The 26783-nt window shown below is 34.4% G+C and overlaps 1 protein-coding gene across 6 annotated transcripts in view; it reads right to left on the bottom strand.

The window, feature by feature from the left end:
* Positions 1-854: 854 nt before the first annotated feature.
* Positions 855-26783, bottom strand: part of LOC126751522 (filamin-A) — a 115003-nt gene continuing 89074 nt past the window's right edge. For 5 of the 6 annotated variants that reach the window (XM_050461851.1, XM_050461847.1, XM_050461848.1 and 2 more), the window contains 5 exons: positions 5428-5568; positions 3779-3948; positions 2372-3680; positions 1785-2300; positions 855-1698 (listed from right to left, as the gene is read on the bottom strand). In XM_050461851.1, coding sequence (XP_050317808.1) covers positions 1307-1698; positions 1785-2300; positions 2372-3680; positions 3779-3948; positions 5428-5568 — 2528 coding nt within the window. In that variant the 3' untranslated portion in view covers positions 855-1306. Of the gene's footprint in view, positions 1699-1784; positions 2301-2371; positions 3681-3778; positions 3949-5427; positions 5569-16298; positions 16591-26783 lie in introns of those variants that run through there. The other variant, XM_050461852.1, reaches the window with a different exon arrangement.

Raw genomic sequence — 26783 nt, 5'->3', positions numbered from 1 at the left:
GCACAACAACTAAAAAGAATGCACTCTGGGAATATTATGCTAGAATGGTACGTGAATATACTCAAGAAACAATTGTATTATTTTCTAGAACTATTAAGTTGCGTTTACATATGTACATGTACATGCACATACTTACATATGTGTGTATGAATCTCTGATTTACTCAAAACGAGTCATCGAAAATTGGACTCAATGGTTGGACCATCTGAGACGTAGCCGCTGTCAACATTTGAAAGAGACAATATTCAAAAAATAAATGCCAAAGAATGTTCGTTCGAATGATAATAAACATTCCACGTTAAATTTGAAGTTTCTGGGTTTTTTCTTTAAAAATATAGTGAATCTCGAAATGGATCGCCCTTTATTAAAAAAGCACCTATTATTTCAGTTGGAGAAATACCACACAGTGTAGTACACAAATAATCAACGCAAAATTAAATTTTTAAATTTTTTTATTATTATTTGCAAGTTTATTTTCCTTTAATTCAAATGATTTGTTGAAAATAAAATAAAAAACAACACGTACATAATAATAGTAATAATAATAATAATAATATAATATAATATTATTCAATGGATAATAAAAAGTATTTACTCAGCTCGAACATTTATGTAAATTATTATCTTAAAAAACAATTACTCTCATTATAAATAAGCAATGAAATAGGACATACGTTACGTAACATTTATAATCATTACGTTTAATTTCACAAAGCAGCAAGATTTTTTACTTTATTTTTATTTTTAACTTTCTTTTTGGGAACAACAAAATGTATTCGCTATCCAAAAATGGCAATATCTCGTTATTTTTTCTTTTACTATATATTTTTTATGGTTTATTCGTCTAATTAATGAATTGTCCGAATTTTATTTACATAGACTTTTTGAAGATTCCAGTTAACTTAATAAATAGATATGTATGCTTTAATAGAAATAATTTCCAAAGGCAATACAAAAGCGCGAAGAAAATACAAAACAAAAAACAGAATTTATAGAAATGAGATTTCTTTTTTGAAATTTGAATTTGTGCTACAAACTTCGTCGAACCCATGCGCTTTTACCAGCGGCTGATAATGTTTTTTGCTATGTATTTATGATGGGTAAATGATAAATTTCTTTTAGACTTTACTGCTACATACTCGTACAATACATACATATATGCACGCTAACGCTGCAGGGTATGTTGTTGTTTTTGTTTTTCAGTTTTACTTGTGCGTCTGCTTTATGTTTCTATTAAAAAAAATCATAATAATAATAATGATAATTGCACCGTTCGTAAGGCACTTTAACACTTTGATCATCTAGCCTAGACATCGATTTGGAATGGGGAGCCGGGAATATGTTCTTCGCCCCATTTGACTATTAGTATATATTGACCGCGATCGCGCACCATATAGTTCACGTTGAAATTGTTGCGGCCGGTGTGTTTGACATTGAATTCCTCGCATGGACCTTTCGGACCGTACATGCCCACGAAGAGCATGTTGTTGCCGGCATCTGTGGCGTTCACCGTGAAGTTATTCTGCTTGCCCATATAGGCCTTCTTCAAGCCCATGCCCTTGGATGTGATTTTGGAGGCGTCCGATTTGAAGGTGGGCATATGTACGCCGACGTTCTTGCCGCCCTTGGCCAGCTTCTGTACCGTCTCAACGGACACGGTGGAGGTTTCCTGTGCGCCCTCATCGGCCAGTTTGTCGCCTAAGGAATGAAATTGAAAATGTGTAAAAAAATTGTAAACTCGAGAGTTGATATTGTCATTTCGACTTGTTAGTTAGTGTACTCACCGATACAGTTCACCTTGAACGGTGAGCCGACAATATGCATGTGATTGTATTTGATTGAAATATAGTGATCGCCCGGCAACAGTGGTGTGTAGCGCACTTTGTAGCCCTCCTCCACTTCGGTACAGTCCATGGCAACCTTTGAGGGGCCGTCAATCGAAACGGTTAGCGTGCCGACACCGGCATTGCAGGTGTTTATAATAAAGTCGGCCTTGTGGCCAGTCTTTACTTCATCCAAACCGGCGCCGGTGGCGTGTACGGCAGCTGGATCGGCCACATCCTTGCCAACCTTGATTCTGAATGGTGAACCGGGTATGTGTACGCCGTTGAACTTGACGTGTATGGCATGAATGCCGTTCTCACGTGGATAGAAACGTACCGAATACATTTCGCTGTCGATGCTTTGAATGAAGCAATCGTCGTCGGTGCCAGATGGTGCAACGATCTTGGCGTCGAGTGTGCCCTTGGCGCCGTTCTTACGTACCATGAATTGATAGGGAGCATCGGCTTGGATGTTGCCTGTTTAGTTTAAAAGTGAGTGAGTGTTAAATATTTTTTACACATTTTTAGTTTTGTTGTTGTATGCTCACCTTGTGGGAACTGTTGCACTTCCAATTTGTGCGCATCACCGGCGTCGGGGGAAATGTATACTTTGAATGGTGAGTCAGGTATGTGGCGATCATTGAATTTCAAGCCGATACGATATTCACCGGGCTCGGTTACCTTATAGGAGACATCGCATGAACCATCCTTGCGATCTTTAAAGTCGATTTCAGCTTTGCTGGGACCTTCTACGGAGATGGCCAGCGAACCACCACCAGCTTCACGTGTCCATACATTGAACTCAGCTGATTCGCCAACGATACCGCGCTCCAAGCCCGAACCGCCGGCCTTAACCAAATGGCTGCCAGAATCGCGTAAAGGACCTACTGTAAACTGGAACGGTGAGCCGGGGATGTGCATGTCCTTGTAGCGCACGGAAACGGTGTGTACGCCCAACTCCTTCGGTATAAAATGCACTGAGTAGAGTCCATCCTCAACTTCTTGAATCTCGGCATCTTCAGTCACATTGCTTGGCGAAGTTACACAGGCCATTAGGTCGAACGATGTGATACCGGGCATCTTAAAAGTCAACTTGCACTTGCTGCCGATCTCGGTCACCGGCACAGCATCGCGTTCACGTTGGATCTTCTCACGTTTGCGATTGCTACCCTCACCAGTGACCTTTACAGTGAACGGTGAGCCTTCGACGTGATGATCGGCGAATTTCAGATTCACAATATAGTAGCCTGGCTCCGTGGGCATGTATGAAATATTTAGGGTACCATCATCTTTATCGGTACATTGGATTTCCGCTTTGCTAGGACCCTCAATTGATACGGACAGACCACCATAACCGGCATTGCGTGTATCCACGGCGAAAACATTCTCAGTGTGTGTTTTACCCTCCGTCAAACCCGTACCGGAAACCTTAACTTTCTTTGCATCGCCCACCTCGCGTTCGCAAACATCGACCTTGAATGGCGAGTTGGTAATATGTGTGCCCATGCGCTTCACCGACACCATATGCACACCGATCTCACGTGGTGTAAACGAGATACCAATGTTACCGGTAGGCATGCGCTTAAGGAAACAAGGTTCCTCCAAACCACTTGGCGCTTGTATGGAAGCGTTTAATGCGCGCAAATCATCATCGGTAATCTCACCGGGCATGGTGACCTCCGAACAGGAACCGACCGAAATTTGATTACGTTTGCGACCCTCACCGGTGATTTTGGCAAAGTACGGTGAACCCTTGATATGTTTGTCACCGAAACGTACGGAGATTTGATATTCACCAGGGGCAGTGGGCAGATATTGTACCGACACCGTACCGTCTTTGTTGTCATGGTAGTTGATCTGTGTTGGAGGAAAATATTATGGTGTTAATAACAATTATATGTATATGGCTTGATACAAATAACGGTTAAGTTAGATTTGTTGTTGTGTACACTTACATCAGCCTTGCTGGGTCCCTCCACTGCCATGGTGAGTCCACCAGCGCTGGCGCCCTTAGTTGAAATGGTAAAGTTAGCGGGCTCACCGGTAACACCATGGGTCAGACCTGGTCCGTAGGCAGTCACATAACCAGATGTAATGGAATCAACGTGGAATTTGAAAGGTGAACCTGGAAATGTATTGAGTGTGAGAAATTAGTTTCGGCCAAACCGTAAAAGTAGAAGTAAAGGAAACGCTTAATAAACCAACGTAAAATAACTTTTGATGTTTATGGGATTTTATGAGCTCTATATTTCTATACAAAGTTTGTTTAGACATCTAGTTTTCAAGAAGAAATACCATGCATATAATTTAATTATATAGCCATTAATTTAGCTTCATTACAAAGTTAAGGGTTTGCTATTTTGTTTTAAAATTGGTTCTAGGCATGGCTGGCTTGAATAAATACCAGTCGAGAGGTCTAATTTTCGACCACTAATTGTAGCGCCTAACTTTTTGAGGATATAACGCCGTATTCACAATGACTTATGGATTATCATTACTCCAAATCCGACAATTTTGTTTATTGACGTACCCATGCAACCAAAAGTTAGCATCTTCGCGGAAGAAAAATTTAAGAACCAAGATCGCTTCATAAAGTGGATGGGCACAGCACTAGTTGTTGAGCACAGTGGCGGATGTCCAATTACCCAAGATCACCGAAAAGACCACGTCCAGCACGCAGAGAAGAAAATATATCAGCCGTAGCTGATAGTGTACACGAAGACCGTAGAGAGTCGATTCAGAACTGTTCGCAGTAACTCGGACTGACGTATGGAACGACTTGGCGCATTTTTCATCGAAATCTTAAATTGAAAGCGTACAAAATACAGCTTATGCAAAAACTGAAGCCGCTCGACCTTCCCAAGCGACATCGCTTTGCTAGAGGGCTCTTGAAAAGTTTCAAGAAGGTCCGATGTTTTCGGGTTAAATTTTGTTCAGAGATGAGGTCCATTTCTGTGTCAATGGGTACATAAATATGCAAAATTGCTGCATTTGGGACGAAGAGCAACCTCAAAAGATTCAAGAGCTGTCATTTCATCCAGTAAAAACAACGATTTGGTGGCCGGTGGAATCATCGGTCCATATTTCTCTAACCGTCAATTGAAATTGCTTGAAATTGAAGCTCGTGATCTCGGGGACATTTGGTTTCAACAAAACGGCGCCACTTGATACACATCGTATCAATAAATGGATTTATTGAGCGAACACTTCGGTGAGCAGATAATTTCACGTTTTGGGCCGGTCGATTGGCCACAAATATCGTATGCTATCACACCGTTAGACTTTTTCCTGTAAGGATATGTAAAATCTAAAGTCTATGCGGACAATCCCGCTATGATTCAGGCCTCGGAGCAAAACATATTGCGTGTCATTCGTCAGTTACCAGTCGAAATGCTCGAACGAGTCATAGAAAATTGGACTCAACGGATGGACCATCTGAGTCGTAGCCGCAGCCAACAAAAAAATAAATGCAATGAATGTTCTTTCGAATGATAAACATTCCCCATTAAATTTGAAGATTCTGTGTTTTTTTCTTAAAAAAAAAATGGGTTCCCTAGGTCGAAATGGATCACCCCATACAAATAAATATAATAGTTGTAATTACCTTGTACGGGCTCGCCATTGTATTTCACGACCAGCTCGTGTGTGCCCTCCTCCTTGGGTTCATATTTGATTGACACTGTACCATCACGATTGTCTTGAATGACAGGCTTGTCAACTTTACCGCTGGGCATTTTGACTTCGGCTGCAAAAAATAGAAATAAAAAATAAATTATAATTATTTAAATTTGATACATTTTTAAGATTATAAAATAAAATTATTTTTAAGTATACATTATAAAATTTTATGCAACGAAAATTAATATTAATAATTAATATTTAAGTTCTTTTTTTTCGAGTAAATTTCAATAAATAAATATTGAATTCATTTTTTTAAGAATATGAGTGCGAAATATATTAAATATTGCTTTTCTTGCATATTTTATCAGCTCTAATACCATTTAATTAATGTCTGCCTTTATTGCGATGTTTTCTTCTCCAATTTTTCACTTATTAAAAAATGCTAGGAAAAATGGCGCCGCAATTAATTGAACGATGATTCAATGTTAAAATATTTTTGGTAAAAACAATATTTCGGTTTCTGAATTTTGCATTTTACGCTTGTTGTTGTTTAGACGCGGCCAGTGAAGGCTCGGCAATGGCACCACCTTCGTTTGTACAGTTATTTTTACTCATTTTATATTTATTAATTTTTTTTGGTTATAAATAACTGTATGCTTATACATACCAGCCAAATGTCAAAGCAGCAAAATATTTTATTTGATTGCATACCAAATAAATATGGCTGTATGTGTGTATATATGTATGTAAAAATCTCCATACATATGTGTAGGTGTTGCTATATAATTTTTCGTTTATTTATGATTAGTTTATCCAAGCAAAGTCATTTGGCATTCTTTATAGGGAAATCGGTTGGCTATTTGCATATTTGCGTTGCTGTTCGTAAGGTGACTACAGTGGCGACCAAAAAAGTTCGCATTTGGAGAGGTGATAAACATTAAAGCAGAATTAGTTTCTAGCTTATTTACTTACTGTTGGTCAGTGCCAAGGATGACTGTTAGAAGATAACTGTTTTGTGCCAAATCCATTAATCTATTTGGATTTTTATTACAAAGGAGTGGCATAGTAGCCATTTTATCAAACGATTCAGTGAGTTTTGAGACAGTTACAAGCACAGTCTTTGACCAAAAATTATATTCAATTGATATTTTACATATGTAATTGGCGTTAGGAGCAGAGAGCTTTCTTTAAGAATCTTGTCTCTCTGGAACTCTACAAACAGATTTGGCTATTCTCAAAGGATATTAACACTTTATCTTGCAAGTTTTACCGGTATATTTTCTAACTTTTCCCGTAGTTTTAGTGAAGGTCTTTAGTTATAATCGATGAATACATATTAAAAACCGTCTCCTATTGGATTTTGAGAAACAATATTTTCATATCCAAAAGCTACGCGAAGATTTCGGTAGTGCTGGTAATCAAAAACAAAAGCTAACGCCACTTTAAGGAATCTTCAAAATGTTCTTCAAAAAATGTACTTCTTTTATTTTTTTATCGGTTGAATTTGAAATAAATGATCCCGTAGGATTGGTTAACACTTCGAAACATGTTTCTAAAACGCATTGGATCGGCTTCGAAATAGAAGACATGCCATTTTAATAATAATTTAAAACATGTCTCGTTTAATTGAAATTGTATTGATCAAGTTGTGATGAAAAGATTTGTAGAAATTCACATTTTTTCCGGTGAAATTATGCCATAGATCTGCTAAGAACTCTTATGTGAGGTTGAGGGTCTTGCTATCCCATGTTACGTATGGATTTCAAAACTATGTCATGTGTAGTTTTTTTTTATGACCTTTTAAATTTTCTCCTTATCTTGATGTTTTTTCGCTTAGTTAAAGAAAAAAAAAGTCTAGGCAATATTTATTAAAATAAATAAAAATAAATAAATAAAATAAAAATAAAAAATTATAAAAATGTTTACTTTATTTTTTTAGTAGTTTATGGCCAGAAGTCTGGAGTTATTGGGGAAAATTTATAAAAAAAAAGGCGATAAATGACACTTTTTTGAATAAAAACAAATAGAAATTGTAATTCTTAATTTTTCTAAATTTGTTTCATCAAAATCGGACAAGTGGTTCGCGAGTTATGTTAAACTACGTTTTTGCCAAAATGTTACAACTAAGCGAAAAACATCAAGATAAGGAAAAAATTTAAAAGGTCATAAAAAAAACTGACACATACGAACGCCAAACCCTTTGAGGGTTTTACTATACTGACCTAGTACCATCACCCTGACTTGGAATTTCTCACCCCCCAGATTAGCTGTTGTACTGTGTAATTGAACGAGGGCCCGTTGTGATACCTAAAATTGACTATATGCTGGATAGTAAGACGCTTACAAATCGCCTTGAGCTTATCAAAAATTTTTTGAGACGTCTAATGTATATTACTAAGTTCTGTTACAAATTCAGGCCGTTATAAAAATAAACTAATAATACATTGAATAAAGTTTGAGCAGCGATATACAAAATTCTATTCAAAATGGTCATCTGTAGCTTTCACACAAGCTCTCAAAGATTTTTTGAAATTCTCCAAATTTCTGTGGGGTATTTAACAGGCAATTTTCTTCAATGGAAGTCCAATGAATTTAAATGAGAATTGTCTTTCAATCGATAGCTGGAATCCAAAAAGTTTTCGCACGTTGGCTGATTTTATCTTGTATGGGGGAGCAGCATCTTTATGGAAGAACCAGGTCACTCCATTGGATATGTAATTATAATGGAAAAACTTTTAGGTCTCAAAAAACATCGACTTTTAATTCGGATGCATACAGATAACTTTGATAGAATCCAAAAAGTTTTACGTTTCCCTTTTCGTAGACCAGGTCATATATGTAATATAAGTTTGCAATTACAGTTAACTTTTTGTAACAGATTTCTAAGTCTAAGAATAACATTGCTATAGTTTATTATGGAACTTAAACTGTTGGCAAAACAGGGTTTAAATACGGTTTATGATTTTTAAATGAAAAAATTCAAGTTTAGAAAGTGAAACAAGTATATAATGTGAGGAGTATTGAAATACGAGTAATATTTTTAATTAACACTTCTTTACAGACGCCAACAAAAATTTTTTGACTTTAAATAATCTGTAAATATTATTGTGGTTTTATTCGCCACATAATTGGTATTTTTAAGGAATAGAGTTGCCACCTTTCCAATGTGAAAAAAGCAGTTGGAGAAGGACCTGGCTAAAATTGGAGTACCCAATTGGCGCCAAACAGCGAAAAGGAAGAATGACTGGCGCGCTGTTGTAAACTCGGCTATAACCGCGTAAACGGTGTCTACGCCAATAAAGAAGATAAAAGTGTTGCCACCTTTTGCAATATTACAAAATTCGTGTAAATTGTAAGACACTACTGAAAGTCTCCCACTAAGTAGTAGTCATCGGTTGAAGCAGAATATATTTTCGAAAAAAATTTAGCACTTAGGAAAAGGACTTCGGGGACCGGGTCTGCCGGTATGCACATCTATATTATGTATGTATAACATATGATTATTTAATACAGAGAATAAAAAAAAGTGTCAAGTGTTCGCTATGCATATTTCGGTTGAATGAAAGCCATTAAACAGCAACAATGTCGTTTAGCTCATACTAAATTATTTTATGCATTACAAACCACCATAAACCGTTACGAAATGAATGGCTTTGGCATTGTGCTGGCATAAAGTAATTTCATTGTAATAAATAATTTGAGCATTTAACAAATCAGCGCTTCAGCTGCAGAACACAACATGCACGCCACAATAATAAAAACAACAACAACACACAGTACAGCGATCCTTTGCAATTGCCATTAAAAAATAATTACTCGAAAGATGGCACAAATAAATAGATATACATACACACATACATATATTTGTAGATTAATACATACACATATACATACATACATACATATATACATGCATACACATTTGCATTGCAAAATGCGACAAGTGAACTGTAAAATAGCTCGAGCGACAGCCAACCGCCGCAGTGTAGCACATTTCAAAGGCGGTCGGCCAATAAATAAGAAAGCAAATATGCGGCACATATAAACAACAACAATAACAAGAACAACAAACGTTAAGCAGCGCAGATAGTTGCATGCGCGAAAAAGCAGCAAAATTCTAAGATTGCAATTTAATGTTGCGCTGTGCTGTGCGGTGCTCTGCTGTGCGTCGGAGTCGAAATCGACATGCAGGCGCAACATGCAAGAGTACGCAGATACATACATATGTATGTATGTATGTATGTACTATGTATATCCATATGTGTGGATATATTTGCGGTAGCATAGACCACCAGTGTTTTCTGAAAAGCAGTGAAAAGAAATAAAAATAATGTGAAAGCAGAAAATCAGCAACACACATACAGCATTTGGTACGAAAATCACCATTACGTATACGCATCGTTGCACCGTGCCGAATGCAACGGCATACAAATCCCACACTTCACTTGCTGTGACACCCGAAATTCTTGTAATTTATTTGCAAATGCAGCAGTGAAGCGCGAAATTTGAAGGAATCGGATAAAATTGTGATTTCGGCGCAAGGCGACAATCGCGATACGACGGCGAGGCGCTCAACCAACAATTTGCTGTTGCTGGTTTTTTTGTTTTTTGAAGTTTATTCTCGTTGTTGTTTTTCGTTAGCGCTTATTTAGCTGCTTGTTGTTGTTGTTGCACAACTTTTTTCACGTTCGTAAATTACAACAAATTAAATACAAGCGAAATCGTGAATGCAACGATTCATTAAGAATATTAGAAGCGGACTTGCGTAGTGCGGACTCGGCCACATATCGCCTCGGCGGCCTGCGCCGAACGTAAATTATGTTTTGTAACTTCAAAAGGTGTGCGTTCTTTTTCATGTAAAGGCATTAAATATGCGTTTGCCTCGATATTTATGCCCGCCATATATTGGCTACTTGGCGCAAAGCGCATAAAATACTTTAGCGGTGGCATAAATCGCCGCGCATTATGTATGCACATATGTATGTATGTATGTGTGTACTAATGTAGCTGTTTTCGCATTTGTTTTGCGGCTTTTGAGTGCCATAAATTGCAGCGATCAAACGTCGCTTGCTTACTTCATTACACGACATAAAACATATGCTCCACAGCGGACGCACCCAGACACTTACATATGTACATACGTAATAAAAAAAAGTTCATAAATTTGAAGCACACACTTGTACATATCCGTACATACATATATACATATGTGCATATATGTATGTATTTATTATTTGGGGTTTCTAATTCATAGATGAGGGTTGTTATTTTTTGAAAAAAAAACAATATAGTAGTATAAAACCCATTGGAAACGAAAGACAAAATATCAAAAATTAAACGAAAATTAATTTACGTGTGATCTGCGTTCGGGGAGAGGAAGGAGAGGAGCGTGTTTCAGTTTTCAAGGGTTAAAAACGGTTTAACTCGATTCCCGGCGATGTCGAGTCCTAAAGATAAAAGGTAGTTGAAACATTTTAGGTAATAAGAACTTGCTTTTTTCACATAACCTCAAAATTTATGTGAAAAATTGTTATCATAAATTTTTCCAGAAAATGCAAAAAACCACACAAAACGATTCAAAGCTGCTTTTTTATTTCATCTACCTCTTATATCGAGGTAGTCCCACGCAGACAGTAAAAATGAAAAAAATTATCGCGTGATTTGAGTTTAGAATTGGCTTCGGTGATGCACCTATTTTAGAAAAAGTTTATATTTTGAGCACTTAACCGTCATTGACTTCCTATGCTATGGTACAGCTTCCGCTGATAGGAAATGATTTTGTATAATCCTTAAGGTTGGGACATCAATATTTTTGTATGACAAAGCTTATAACTAGAAAAATTTCTTTTCTCTACTTACATCAGTTCTGTATAGCTCTTCACAAGGCATATAGAAATAAGCAGACTTAACCTAACCCTTTACTTAAAAGTAACGAAAACTGTGGCACATAATCAATAAATATTAATTTGGCTTAGGTTAAGAGTACTGACCTCCCATATTGTATTCAGTGAAGTAAAGTGCCATTTTCTCAATTTCAGGGTAGCAACCAGTTAAGTTCTGGCTAAAAAAGTTTAACCAGAACAAAACTGATAGATGGTTGCTAAGCAGACATCGAGAAAACGACGCTTAAAGTGCTGATATATATCTCTCGATTAGTTCTTTTAAAATTTTTTTGTTTCCGTACTGAAAAATTTTACTATTATATATGTACATACTAAATTCACTTTTCTGAAAATTTAACTATTTCGGCGATATAAAAACAAAAGAAATCGTTAACTACAGCTTGGCCGAAGCTATAATACTCTTATTCGAAGATTGTAGCGCTTTCCTCGACAGTCAGACATTCGGAAAATATCTCGTCAAATAAAAAAATTGTTTGTAAATGAATTTAATTTTAATAGCTGACTTTGCTATAGTTGCTTTTTCAGGAGAAAAGTAAGTGTGCGAAAATTTTAGGTCGATATTCCAAAAACTGAGAGACTAGTTAACATACTAATACATGCCAGCGGATAAAACAGACAGACGAACATGGCACAGCTCAACTCATCGTATCGTGTTACCGTGTTCAGTGTATAATGAATTTGAAATTTCTTGATCTTTATTTTAACATTTCCATAGAATGTTATTGAAAGTCGGTAGTATTAGGCAGAGAGCATTAGTTGCAGCGTGTGCAATAATCTCGACAGAATATGAGAAAACGCTAAGGAATAGTAGAAATATTTAGTGCCAAGTTAAGCGGTTCATTTTACTTCGTATTCGGAGCAGAACAACAAAAAGAGCACATTCACATTGAGAACAGCTTACATAGACATCGTTACTAATTGTATTTCCTAGGCTACTAATTCTGTGAAATGAAAATTTTATGAACTTTGTATTACCGACGGCAAACTGGTAGAAGAAAAACCGGCAAACCGACTCTAGTCATGAAAGTTTTAATATTTGGGAAAGTTTTTCTTTTTTGGGGGTTTTAGAAAACTTAAAACTCAAGCGCTGTTTTATATGAATGAACAATTACGCTTTAGCTAAAGCCAGGCATGATATAAATATAGGTCTCGGCTGAAGGCCTCGTAGCCAGTGCTGCGTTTATGTATTTACATATATAATAAAACTCTTTTTTGTTATATGAATATAAATAAATAAAATAAATAAATATAGGTAACGACAGCTTTTTTTTGAGTTCTTTTGACTTCTTTTGAAGCCAGGTGCAATGGGCTTGTACTAGAAATTGGATTGTGAAGTGATAAACAAAAGAAGTATGAAGACATTTTTTTTAACTATTATTAGGAAAGTTTGGCGCTTCACTTCGCTTATGAGACCTTGCCTTTTAACAGCTGGTATCTATTATTGTTGGTTAGAGCAGAAGCAATAAATGGGCGAGAGGCAATAAATTTGCTAGTTCAATTCCGAATGCATAAATATTTTAATATTAATTAATAATATTTTACTATTATTTAAATAAATATTTTCTCCATAAGTCTTAATACTACTGATAGTGCCTTACTCATTTCCAATATCTCTTCTTCTATCAAAACTAAAACGTTGTGGAAATTATATTTATCCGCCTTTCTTTCTTTCTGAATGGAGGCCTATGTGTTTTATTTAGCTGTTTTTTCACGCTTCTAATTTTTTTTTTAATTTTTTTGCAACTGTGCGTTGCCAAGTGGCACGCGCACAGCCAATTTACTTGATTTATTTCGCTTAGTAACGCTTACCGACGCCATTACTACAACAATATACACCATTAAATTGTTTTTGCCTTGCCTTTGTTTCTTAGAAACATTTGCCAAATTTTTCTTTAAAACATTTGTACAAAAGACATATTATGATTTCGTTTCTAGCATGATATTTTAACTTTTTTCATTATGGTTATGTGCTTTTTGTAGTTGTACGCATATGCAAGGCATATATTTGAATGGAATCTAATTAACTCGGCTTTTTTTTAGTCATAGTTGATTACGCGCTAATTGGCTGCATTAAATTTTGCTTGCCGCTTTAATGCGTTCTGATGTTTTTTGATCTAAAGCGCTATGGATGCTTGAAGTTTTACTTTTTGTTTTTGTTTTTAGTATTTTACATTCGTACAATAAAAACCTATAGTTTTAGGTATTTAGTTATGATGTGTGGAAAACATAGAATGAAATAAAATTTTTAACATATTTTTGGAACTATTTATGCCTCCTCAAGATCGTGAAAAGTTTAAAATGCATATCTGTTTATTAAAAAACATTTGCCATGAATTTTATTATATGGAAAATTAAAATTAAATTGAAGGTTATAATTTTTTACTTTAAGATGTCCTTGGCATGTTTTGATTGAGGAGGAATTTTAATGGAATTGTCTACAGTTTTAATTGAGTGTCATAAAATTTGAGTATGTGACAAAAAATTTCAAAGCTTTTATGCTGCAACAACAACTTTTGGAAATATATATATCTACAGATTTATCGGAGCATATAAATAGTGATATGCTAATGCCTTGTAACATTTTTTTTAGAAAAATCTGTTGTGATAGAAACCAGCCGCTAAGTGGCACGATTAATTTACAAAACAAAAATAAATAAAATAAAACTAAATAAAATAAAATAAAATAGAATAAAATAAAATAAAATAAAATAAAATAAAATAAAATAAAATAAAATAAAATAAAATAAAATAAAATAAAATAAAATAAAATAAAATAAAATAAAATAAAATAAAATAAAATAAAATAAAATAAAATAAAATAAAATAAAATAAAATAAAATAAAATAAAATAAAATAAAATAAAATAAAATAAAATAAAATAAAATAAAATAAAATAAAATAAAATAAAATAAAATAAAATAAAATAAAATAAAATAAAGCAAAATAAAATAAAATTAAGTAAAGATTTCTGTATCTTTTCTATCGAATAACCTTTCGTTTATAGAGGTTTCCACAAGAAGAATAATGTTTTATTCTAATGACCAGATCATTCAATAATAAATTTAGGCATAAAGAACATAAATATTCAAAATAACTGCTCCTGTCATGTCGTTTTTAAGATATCGCCAATTAGAAAAATGACAAAATATGTATTTTTAAAAAATGTCAAACAATTTATGTCAAGGAAAGTACACACAAGTCTGTTATTGACAAATTTCTTTCTATACAACCTATTTTATCAAACTTGTGAGAAAGTAAGTATAAGCTCCAAAAATCATGTGGGAGTATTTACTTTAAACGATTTCAGATACAAAGTGATATTTTAAATTTCATATTGCAATGTGAAAAATAAAAAAAATATACCTATTGTTTAGCCCTTATGCTGCTTTTAATCAGCGACGGCACGCACGCATAAGTCAAGCTCTTCTCAAGCTTCTCAAGAATTTTACGAAATCAATTTAATTTAGTTTCTGAAAATTCCACTTTATATTAGTTGAAAATGAACAAAAAAGTTATCAAAGCTTATTTTAAATTTTCTCAAAATTCATTTCGAACATATTTAGGGGTTCATATAGTCTCATGAAGTTATAAGTTAGAACGAATCGAAAACATAGCGCTGAGAATTGTGTAAACTTATTTAGGTATGTAAACCAACAACAATTCTTTTAAACAAGTATAAAAATTTATAATTTTATGATTTTGCGATGCGTTATGACAAGTTGTGGGTCCTCTAATTATCTTACTTGTGATTTCTTGATTAAAAAATACGTAAATTTTAGCTTATTTTGATACTGAGCGATCTCAAGTTTTTAGATCTAATTTCAAGAAGGTTTTCTTTGCCGCCAATTTTCTTTTACATTTGTTTAATGTGAATTTAGTTGGCTCTTTTGGGTAATTAATCGGTTATTTAACCGATAGGTGGCTTGCTGTGGAGATAGAAAATACGACAGTGTCGATACATTACTTTTTTGTAGTGCGCTTGACTGCTGCAAATAAAAGAATTTTGTTGACAATTACTATTCAAATTTCGACAGATTGTTCCGTTTATGAACTTGAATGGATATTGTGTACTTTGTATTATATATTTCAATAGTTAAAACTAATTAAACGATATTGAATTATTGTGTAAAAATGGAATTAATTAAGGTTAGATAGCAATCATTTCAATTGTTCGGGTTCAACAGATTTTTTTTTTATGAATTTTTAAGGCAGCAGTCGTCTTATTTGTGCGGGTTCAAAAAGAAAAAGCTTCCCCAATAAAGAAACAGGGAATAAATCTGATTATGTCGTGATAGCAATTCGTAAGAAAATCTATTAAAATTCTTATAACAAAGAGGAATCTATTACAGTAAACTAGGGAGTTTAGTACACATTGTCAAAGTAGTGGTCTGTTTACTCGCCGATTTATATTATAGACGGGCATAGATCGTTAGTATGATTTGCCTATTTCAAGTTGAATAAGTTCAAAAATCTTTAGCGAATAATCCACAAGTCAGATCTGCATGCAGAACATTTTCGAAATGACATTAAAAGTCGTTCACTCGAAATTTTACTGGCTATGGCAGTATTTAATACCTAAACAACTGTTTTAGTAGTAAGTAAATATTTCTCGGGTTTTCTGAGGACTTTGGGGAAGCTTTCTTCAGCGGTAAATACAAAATTTATGTTGTATTTCTTTGAGCAAGTTACTGATCTTATGTCCAATAATTTTGACTTAATATGGCATAATAATTTTTATTTATTTGTGTAAAAAGAGGTACCTATAAAGTGTATTTCGTGGAGAAACTGTTTCATCTCTGTTTTCAACATTCGAAAAAATTTATTTTTTATTATAATCATCTTTATGTCAGGAATGTATGTATGTATATATTTCTCAACTTCAACTTTCATGAGTTTTATGATTATTATTATTATTTTTTTGCTTCACAACACCACTTTAGAATTCATTTACCTTGATGCGTTACTATGTAGAATGAAGATAAGAAATTTAGTGGCAAGAAGTCGCAACCGCTCAATGCTTCATTCTCCTCTATGATGGTCTCATTGAAGTACACAGTGGCGCGTTCGATGTGATCGCGTTCTGAGACCGTTATCTTATAATAGTTGGGACGATAAAAATAAGTGTGCTCTTCCCAAGTGGCTTCGGGACTTTCTTTCTTTTCGGCCAACCAACTGAAGTGCATTTTTCGTTCGTTTTATTAGCCAAAGTTAATTTTATTTACAAATATTAGTTTGTTTTTCCAATGTTATGATATTATTTATTTTTAGTGTTTTTTTTATAGTAAGTTTTAACAAATTCGTTTTGTGTTTTTTTGTTTTTAATTAATTTTATTTTGTTTTTTTTTTTTTTTTTGATTTGACAGAGTTGTTGTTGTTATGCAATTTTTCACACAGAAATTGGAAATAAAGACACTTAAAATTTATAACAATTGAAATTAACGACGAACATACAACAAAATAGTAGCTTTTAAATGGAGAGTGTAGAGAAGGAGATTGTGAGAGTTAAGCAGACATAGAAACGTACAAGTATTAGGCAGAGAGCGATAGTTGCAGCGTGTGCAGTAATTTCGACAGGATATGCGGAAGGGCTAAGAAATAATAGAAATATTTTGCGTCAAGTTAAGAGGTTAATTCTTCCTTTTTATAAAATAGATATTTTTAGATTTTTTTATTTACAGAAATTAAGTTTTTACGCGGTATAACTTCCGCATATCCTTGAAAATTAACTGCACAGCATGCGCAGTGCTCAAAGGATAACTCACACTTATTTTTGAATTTTTGAAATTTGTATTATTATTATTTTTTAATATTTTGTCTTTTACGCGTACTTTAATTTTTAGTAAAAAAATATATATTTATTTTTTCGGCACTCTTGTAAAAAAATGCAATACACAATATGAATATAGAACTTTTTAAGAGTGGGACTTGCGAGGTCCTTTGTATTTCTTGGTAATTAAATTACAAACTAATTGCTGCTCAACACTTTTGCATTTTTACCAACGACAACTCGCTCGGCGCTTGTCGTCTACGCGTTTTCACGTTCCGTTTTCAAGTGAGCTTTTTTTGATTCCAAATCGAAATTAAGGCCATCCGCCACCAGTAGTGCCTCTGATCGCTCCGTTTGCGCAGCAAATGCGTCTTCCGAATGTGGCGGCGAGCGCTGACAGCAGCAGCGGTAGCGGTAGCGATAGAAAAGGAGGCAGCAACAGCAACGGCAGTGGCACAGCATAGCAGCAACCGACGCCGTTGGGTGATTTTCGAAATTTCACATCGATAACGCCCTTGTATTGGCCACACACACACACACACACACACACACACATACTCATGGGCGCACACACGCCACACTTGTGCAGTGATCCTCTTGCTTGCAGCGTGTGCTAACGCTTTGGCCGCTATGGCTAATTTTCAATACAACAGCGAAGAATTGGAAAACCTCCTTTGCCAATATTCGATACTGTTGACTTAGAGCACGTTGCTGTTTCGGCGGATAGTGCTGCACAGCGCGCTGCTGCTGCCAGCGTTGTCTGCTGCTGCCTTTGCTGCCGCTGCTTGGTTGTTGCTGTTTCTGATGCTGCTTCTGCTGCTGTCTTTGCGACTTTTTTACGTTGCAAATTAAGCACATTTATTATTTATTAACATTTTCATATAAAAATAAAACAGCTTCCATGTGTTTGTGTCCGCAGCGCATAACTCATCTACTTGTTGTTGGTACCCGCGTGTGCAAGTATGTGTGTGAATTCTTTTTCATGAACTTTTTGTTGTAAATATTTTTGTGTTTTTGTTTTTAATGACCAATGCTGCCTTGTTGTCGTCAGCATCGATTCCGAGCAATATATTTCTATATACTGGTCGATTTGGATATATACACATACATACACCTGCTCGCCTTTAAAATAGTCAAAGAAGTGATCGAATATTTAATACATTTAAAATGATTTCGAAAATTCGAAAAGGTGCGAATGTTGCACAATTTATTTTTTGATTTTATTTCAGCTCAGCATAGTTTTTCTACCTAAATTTAATTTTCTTTTATTTTTATAAATAGATTAGTCGATTTTTTCTTAATCATTGTCTTTTGATAATTTTTCAAATGCATACGTATGTATGTATGTAAATAAGTATGCATATAGTATATATAGTCAGTACATAGTACAAAAAGTTTTAAGTGACATTGAAATATGCAATGCGATAAGAAATTTGGTAGTCGCAACGGCTCAATTCTTCATTATCATTTGAAGATAACATTAAAAAACTTGGGCGCGTGCGATTAATCTTATTCAAGAAGTGTGATCACGTTCTGAAACCGTCATCTTAGGCACAAATATTATAAAAATAAGTAAACCCTTTGGTTTCGAAAGCAAAATATATAACAAAATATATAAAACTCCACAAAGCCAAGTCCACACAGTTGATGGTGGTCTGAAACCCTTCATACCTAAGAAATAATTTATAGAAAATGTGCAAAACCTCTCGACAGATGATGTGTGTCGTTTTCCAATTACAGGTATATGATTTCTTTTTAAATAAATCACTAAATGTTAGGAAACTCAAATGTTTTTTATTGTCAATCAATACAAATGAGATTTGAAAAGAGCAGCATTCAATTGGCCTCCATGGCTTCTTTTACTGTAACGAATTTGATGAATCCATTTTTAATGTACATTTTTTACTAAATCAAGTCGTATGTCATGAATAACACGTTCAATATTTGAAATCTTTGAAAGCTTGAAGAGCGCCTGGTTTATTGCTAAAGACCAAATAATTCAAATAACCCCACAAGAAGTAGTCTAATGGTGTTAAATCAGAACTTCTTTGAGGCCATTCAATGTCACTATCTCTTGAAATAATCAAATCTCCAAACTTTTCACGAAATTATTCTGTTTTTGCACGTGTTGTGTGCCACAAAGCGTCGTTTTTGTTGGAACCAGTTGTTGTCACGATCAACTTCTTCCAATTGCAACCATAACAATTGATCTATATCGCTCTCCATTGACGGTAACGGTGTCACCTGCTGTATTTCGAAAGAAGTTGGGACCTATGATTCCACCGGACCAAAAAGCACATCAAAGTGTCAATTTTAGTACAAGTAATGGTTGTTCATGAATGATTTGTGGATTTTCTTCGCACCAGAATCGGCAGTTTTGTTTATTTACCGCACCACTCAGATGAAATCACTTTCACCTCATTGAAGAAGATGATTTTCTTAATAAAATAGTTATCGTTTTCAAGCTGTTCCAAGGCAAAACCAGCAAATTCACGACGTGTATTGTGTTCCAAAGGCTTCAGTTTTTGATTGAGAACAATTTTATACGGATGAAAGCCCAAATTATTTCTCAAAATCCGCCATGTTGTGGTTTTAGACAGTCATAGTACTGGCCTCATTGCAGCAATATTTTCATTTTTCGAGCGGTTCTTTGTCTTATTGGTACTTGAGCATTATTTAAAGAAAATGTACGCTCGAAATATTTAACAATTCGATGAATAGTGAGCACAGGTCGACGATTACTACGACTATAAAATGACAAAAACGCACGAAAATTGCAATTGAATATTATGCTGATTGAAAATTGGGAAAATCTAGTATATTTCAATCAAAAGTGTAAGTGAGTGATCAATGGAAGCTATCGAAGATGAGCTGTGTTAACTTATCACCCAACATTAGTCTTCTAATCTTATTTTGCGATGGCTATTTTTTCATTTAATGCCATCATATCCGAAAATAAACTCAGAGATTTAATACGTGATCAAATTAGGAATTATAAAGCAATTGGTCATTTCGTTGGAAGGGTATTGTATTAATTACATTTGTAGAAAATGTCCGAAGCTTAGTTTGGAAAAATTCATGAAAGATACAGATGTTATCAAAAATATGACTGTTCTGGAAATGGATGGTCAGTGTTGATAATCGAAAATATTCTAGCTAACCATAAAAGACAAAAATATGAGAAAAGTGTCTAATACTATATGCTGACACACTTTTAGACTCTATTGAAAATTTGGAGTATCAAATTAGACTATATCCATAATCATTTGGATACATTTTCGAAAAATTTAGGTAATTGTAGGGAGAAACAGAGAGAGCGGTTGCACTAGGATCTAAAAGTGATGGAAAAAAGGCATAAATGTTGATGGGAAGATGACTTTAATATATATTATTTTTGCAGGCAGATTATTGCTGATCTTTAAAAAGAGATTGACAATGATTTGAAATTGAATGAGAGGAAATCTTACAAAATCATTGTAATTTTCTGGAAATGTGCGCTCAGATAAATGAAAAATCGATTCTATATCTAGGACAACAAAACCTATTTTGATCCGTGCTATCCATATTTATTTATCAGTATCATTCTTTACATTTTGTTTTGTAAATTTTGAAAGTTTTTTTGATGAGTCACTGGTTCTAACTATAACCGATATAGGACTTAACATTATACAAGACCATACCTTTAAGTCTATTACTCTCTTTAAATGATCTTTAAAATATACTTTTTTCATTGCTTAACAGCAAGAGAGAGATTTAAAAACGGTTGAGGTTAACTGCAAAGGAGAGAGAGGCAGAGGTTGACCCAATTTATTGTGTTCATATAAATAAGTTTGAAGTAATTTTCCACTTTCATGCTAATAGTGCGGTAAATTTCCAAAAGGTGTATTTAGTTTCCTTTATTTCATTTATGTATATTTATAAAATATGTAAGTAGGATTTTTGGTAATAAGCCACATATACCTCTGTGGGCAAAAAAATAGTAAGACTTTTTAATTTCAATTTCGCGCGAAAACTCAAATCGAAATATTATAATATTTTCTAGGTAATGTTGGTATGACTGCCAGTGACTTCGGTGCCACATTGTAATAATCATTAGTGTTTAGTAAAGGTTTGTTTTTCTGATGTAAATTAAGTGCATTCGGCGATTTTTACGATGAGTGCAATTATTCACCAAATAAGCTCCATTAAATTTTGTGTGCGGAATCAAATTTCCGGTGCCGAAACATTCAGAATGTTGGAAAAGACCTTCGGTGATAATTGTTTGTCGCGAGCAAGTGTTTTGATTGGTATAAGTTAGTCGAAAACTCGTTGATGGCGAACTTGGTCCAGGACAGCCATCAACATCAACTGATGATCAACACGTCAATAAAATAAAGAAATCGGTGCTTGAGAATCGACGATCAGCTGTCAGAGATCTTACAGGCATTGTCGGAATATCGGTAGGATCAGTGAAAACCATTTTAAAAGTTCATTTGGGCCTTAAGAAAGTGAAAGCACGATTGGTTCCAAAATCACTAAATTTTTTTGAAAACCAGCGTCGCGTAACGTCTGTGAAACAATGCTTTCCAACTACCACGATGTCATGAAACGTTTTATTACTAGCGATGATTCTTGGATCTATAATTACGACCCGGAAACAGACTATCAATCGGCCGAATTTCGTGGCAAAGGTGAGCAGAAACCGAAAAAACCACGTCAAAGCAGGTAAAAAAAAATCAAGATTATCTTGGCAGTTTTCTTAGATTATAGAGATGTGGTGGACGCCGAATTCCTTTCGACCGGCCAAACTGTCAACAAGTAATACTGTTTGAGTTTTATGCGTCGTTTGCGCGGAAAAAGAGGTCGGAATTATGGGCCGACAACCGTCGAATATTGCATTGATTCTCTGTGAGTTTTTCGCCAAATTTTCAACCAATATCGTGTCGTAACCACAGTATTCACTCCATTTAGCTACGTTTGACTTCTAGCTATTGCAAACTCATACGACTGCTCTGGAGAAGTCAATTGAAAACATTGAATCGCTACGCGCATTGAAGGTTATTCCGAAAATTGGGTTCAACAACTATTTCGAAGTTTGATAAAATAGTGAACAAAGCCCTAAAATAGTAGTAAAACAATTTATTGAGATTTTATTACCCATAAAAGTGGTTTCTGATAAATATTATAAAAACCGTACGAACAAATAAATGCAAATCTTTAACAAATTTGTACTGTTACTCTAACATTGCATGCAACATTTGGAGCACTTATCCACTTATCAACACAATTATAGTCTGATTAATTTTATACAACTATAACTAACTATTTATAATTTTGGGCGCAAGCAGGCGAGGTGCCATAATTTGTGGCGTGCCAATATACCCCTGTATGTTTGTATAAAAATATGGCAGCACTGTGGCTGTGAAAAACAATTGCTGCCACTGTGTACTAAGCGTGTGTTTGTATGTGTTATTAAAAAAATTGCCCAATATTTGTCATATACGCAATTGGCGCAAATCAATCAAACCTTATTCATGGCAAACATTTGTACCTGTTGTTGGCATTTTGCTCGAAAATGCAATATTTTATTGAAACGAAAATTTCAATGCGGCGTGCAATGCAAATCAAAGCGAAAATAAGCAAAAGGGGGAAATAAAAATTGGGAGAAATGCAACTATGTATATAAGTATGTGTGTGTGTGTTTTTGCAAGTTGCAAAAGTTGTGCAGAGGTTGTCAAGTAATCGTGTAAATGTGACTTGCCTATATATACACATACACATATTTATTAATAATTTAACACAAATTTATGCAATGAAGAGGAGTTAATTAATTTATTTTTTTTTTTCAAAATTTGCTTGCTTAAACTGAATGTGCCGGAAAATGGCATTGCAAGTGTATTGGTTTAGCTGATGACTCGCCAGTTTGGGCGATTTTTGTGTCGAGAAATCAATGAATTTGACATGACGTATGAGAAAACAGCACGAGCCGCCAAGCCGGCAAAGAAATAATCATTAAGGAAAAACACATCATTTACAGCAAAGTATTTGCAAGCGAAATAGGCCAAAACATTTTGCGGAGCAATGCAAAAAAAAAATTAAAAAAAAAAAATATAGAAAAAATTTTGAAAAACAAAATTCAAAAAAAGTAAAAGAATATTGAAAAAATTTTAAAAAACAAATTAAAAAAAAAATATTGAAAAAATTAAATTATTTTCACATGCATTGATAGCTCGCCGACCAGCATTGCCGCTTATTGGAAGTGAAAATGTGGCAATAAATACAATTTTGCAGAGGAAGGCTGGCGGGCGTTGCTGCGCAGCGAATTCGCAGGCATTGATGTATGCGCTGCAGCTTCATAATATGTGCTCGAAGCGCTCATATGTGTCACACAGCGAGTAAATGAAACGTGTCGCAGCAAGTGGATGCAAAATATTGAAACCTGTCGAAAAATATCAAACTATGCTGGCCAACTATTGGAAACTGCTTCCCACTGCACCACGGAGCACGCAGTGATTCCTCCGTAGGCGACACAACGGCGCGTCGTTCAAGCGCATGCATAAATGCACATCTACTTAATATACACACATTTATACATATAGTAATTATGTATGGGATAAAATTTGAAAATTTGCTTATATCAGAGCGCAACGAACTTGTGCCGTTCAAATATGCTTCACACATTGACAATGTGCAATTGAGGAATTGCTCATAAATCTTGAATATAATTAATAACTGTTAAATGCTGCTGTTGTTACGCTAATAAATTGCATGTTCATGTCACAAGTGAAAAGTATTTGCGTTGCTAAAAATTAATTTGAATTTAATAATGTCCATTTACAAAATTATACTCGGCACTGTTGTGCTGTGTGCAGCGGCAGGTGCGTGCTCGATATCAAAATAAATGCGAATAAGGAAGACCGTTATACATTTTTGTTGAAAATATTCATAATTGTATGATTTTAAATGAAACTTTACTCATAAACAGTAAATACCGCTTTTAAATAAAAAAAAACGATATTATGACCCACAACAGGTGAATGTGGTTAAAATACTGGAACATACTCTTTACAGCTGCGCCGAAGCTTGAATACTCTTTGAATATTATTGCGAGGCTTTGGCAAAACTGTATGCCGAATTTCTAGAAAATATCTCGTCAAATGAAAAAGTTTTCCATAAAAAGACATGAATTTGATCGTTCAGTTTGTTCGGCAGCTATATGCTATAGTCGTCCGATCTAGTAAATTTCTTCAGATATAATAGTGTTGTCTCAGAAAGTAATTCCTGTAAAATTTCGTAAAGATATCTCTTCAAATAGAAAAGTTTTCCATACAAAAACTTGATTTTGATCGTTCAGTTTGTATGACAGGTATATGCTATAACAGTCCGATTTATTATATTTTTTCAGATATCATAGCGTTGCTTTGATAACTAATTAAAGCTAAATTTCGTGAAGTTACCTAGTCAAATGAATAATTTTTCCATACAAAGACATGAATTTGATCGTTCAGTATGTATGGCAGCTATATGTTATAGTAGTTCGATCTGAAAAATTTCTTTAGAGATCATAGCGTTGCCTCAGAAAATAGTTCTTGTCAAATTTCGTGAGGATATCTCTTTAAATAGAAAAAATTTCCATACAAGAACTTGATTTTGATCACTCAGTTTGTATGGCAGCTATATGCTATAGTGGTCCGACATCGGCTGTTCCGACAAAAGAGCTTGCTCTTAGGCAGAGAAGGACGTCCGAAATTTTTCAGATCGATATTTCCCAAACTAAAGGTCTAGTTCGCCTATATACATACATATATGTATACAGGATGGATATGACTAAATCCAAAATCGGAGAAATTTTTTTTTTTTAAATGTCTCATACGAGAACAAGCTGTTTGACAGAAACAATTAGAGAGCAGTTAATGATTTGAGTTCCACATTTAAAAATAATTGATTTGTGGAGAGTTTGTTCTTATAGTCATTTATTATAAAAATCCTTTATAGGAAGAGGTATATCGGAAACACGAGGGTGACTACAAAGTTCGTTCGAAACAAAAAGAAAGCTGAGTTAAGGTAGAATCCAACATTAGATACAGTGGTTTTTTTGAATATTTCGAAATCGGATAATTTTAGATACGGAAAAATAAATATAAATTATAATTTCGGCTTCGAATATGGACGGTAGGTCTCTTATCTCAACTTTGGTTTAAACTTTTATATAAAATTTAGAGTGCCTGGGTATGATCAAAGGACTACAAGTTGACTGAAGACTTGACTTGGGTGGTAAATTTATTTATTTTACATTTAGGTTTATAAAGTGAAAGGCTAATATTTATAATAAGAAGATATATACATAGATCTATATAGATATAATGAATGTTTTCGAACTGAGATTGTTGTTGCTTATATTAACAGCGACCTGATCCTGATCAAAATAGTCGAATTTCGCTCTAACCCCGGAAACAGATAAAAGGCCCCTGAGTTATACATATATCTCAAACAATAATTTTCATATAATTGAATTGCTCTTATGCTCAGTGACAGAGAAAAAGTGGGAGATCGCGGACAATTCCTTCCGGTCCCGGAGTGCTCAGAGCAATCAGCCTCTCTCAAACAATTTTGTTTTAGATTTTTTCTCCAAGAATTGATAAATCATACTGACTTAAGCCTATATCCTCCCCTGGTCCAGGTTTTCTCTCAAAGATCCTGTTCATACTTCTTTCATACAAAGTTGCTCCTATTTTTCTTAAAAACTATATGTCATGTATATACTATGTACTTATTTAAATTCGTGTGTTTTTGCCAAATGCTAGAGTTCATGCTTAATTAACATTTTCGCTGACACTTGGACTGACAATCTGTCACTAACAACACAGATAACACAAACAACAACAATGAAAAACTAACGTTGCATTTTGTCTGCTTTTTTATGGTGTTTGTGGCAAATCAACATTAACATTTTCATCAAGCCACCAGATTTTGTCGTTGCCACTTGCCATCTTCTGAAAGTGACAGGCGCAGTGTTGTCTTTTCGCACTTCTTGTTTATTTTGGCCATCACGAAAAATCAGACGACGCATGTCGTTGCGATTTGTTGGTGCTATTTCTAGTATGTTTACTGGCATAAAGTGTTGTAGCAATTAGCATGAGGATATATGTACACTTACGTACATAAATAGTCATATTTGCAGACTTTTTCAATAATGAGGGGTCAAATATTTACATATATGTATGTATATACATATATGTTAATTAAAATATAAATAGTCAATATTTAATATATAGTATATATGTATATATATATATAAATAGTCAATGAATTAATTATCATGCACCGAAACTTCCTATATGTGAATATATTAGTTTTAGGGACTTGAATGCATAATATGGTATAAGTTACGATCATATATCGGATGACAATGTGAAAGTTCTAAATAAACATAAACAGTCTTCGATTCGTCAAAATGTATGAAGTGGCCAATCGAACAAACAACTGGTATAAATCAAAAGGAATGGTATAGAGAGAGTATAGCAAGTGGTTATACCTCTGTAATAAAGATCGGTTTGCCAATTATCTACTCATTTTTTATGAAGTCTTGAGTCCAAGAGTTTGTGCTCTTGAAAAACATTCAACTCGACTAGAAAAAGAAAGCGCAGAACTTTATAAGCAAATGTGAGGAGAAGTGGCGGATCGAAAAAG

The sequence above is a fragment of the Bactrocera neohumeralis genome, chromosome 2 (genome assembly GCF_024586455.1).
Source record: "Bactrocera neohumeralis isolate Rockhampton chromosome 2, APGP_CSIRO_Bneo_wtdbg2-racon-allhic-juicebox.fasta_v2, whole genome shotgun sequence".
Taxonomy (NCBI): Eukaryota; Metazoa; Arthropoda; class Insecta; order Diptera; family Tephritidae; genus Bactrocera; species Bactrocera neohumeralis.
This window is presented reverse-complemented; position numbering and strand designations above follow the sequence as displayed.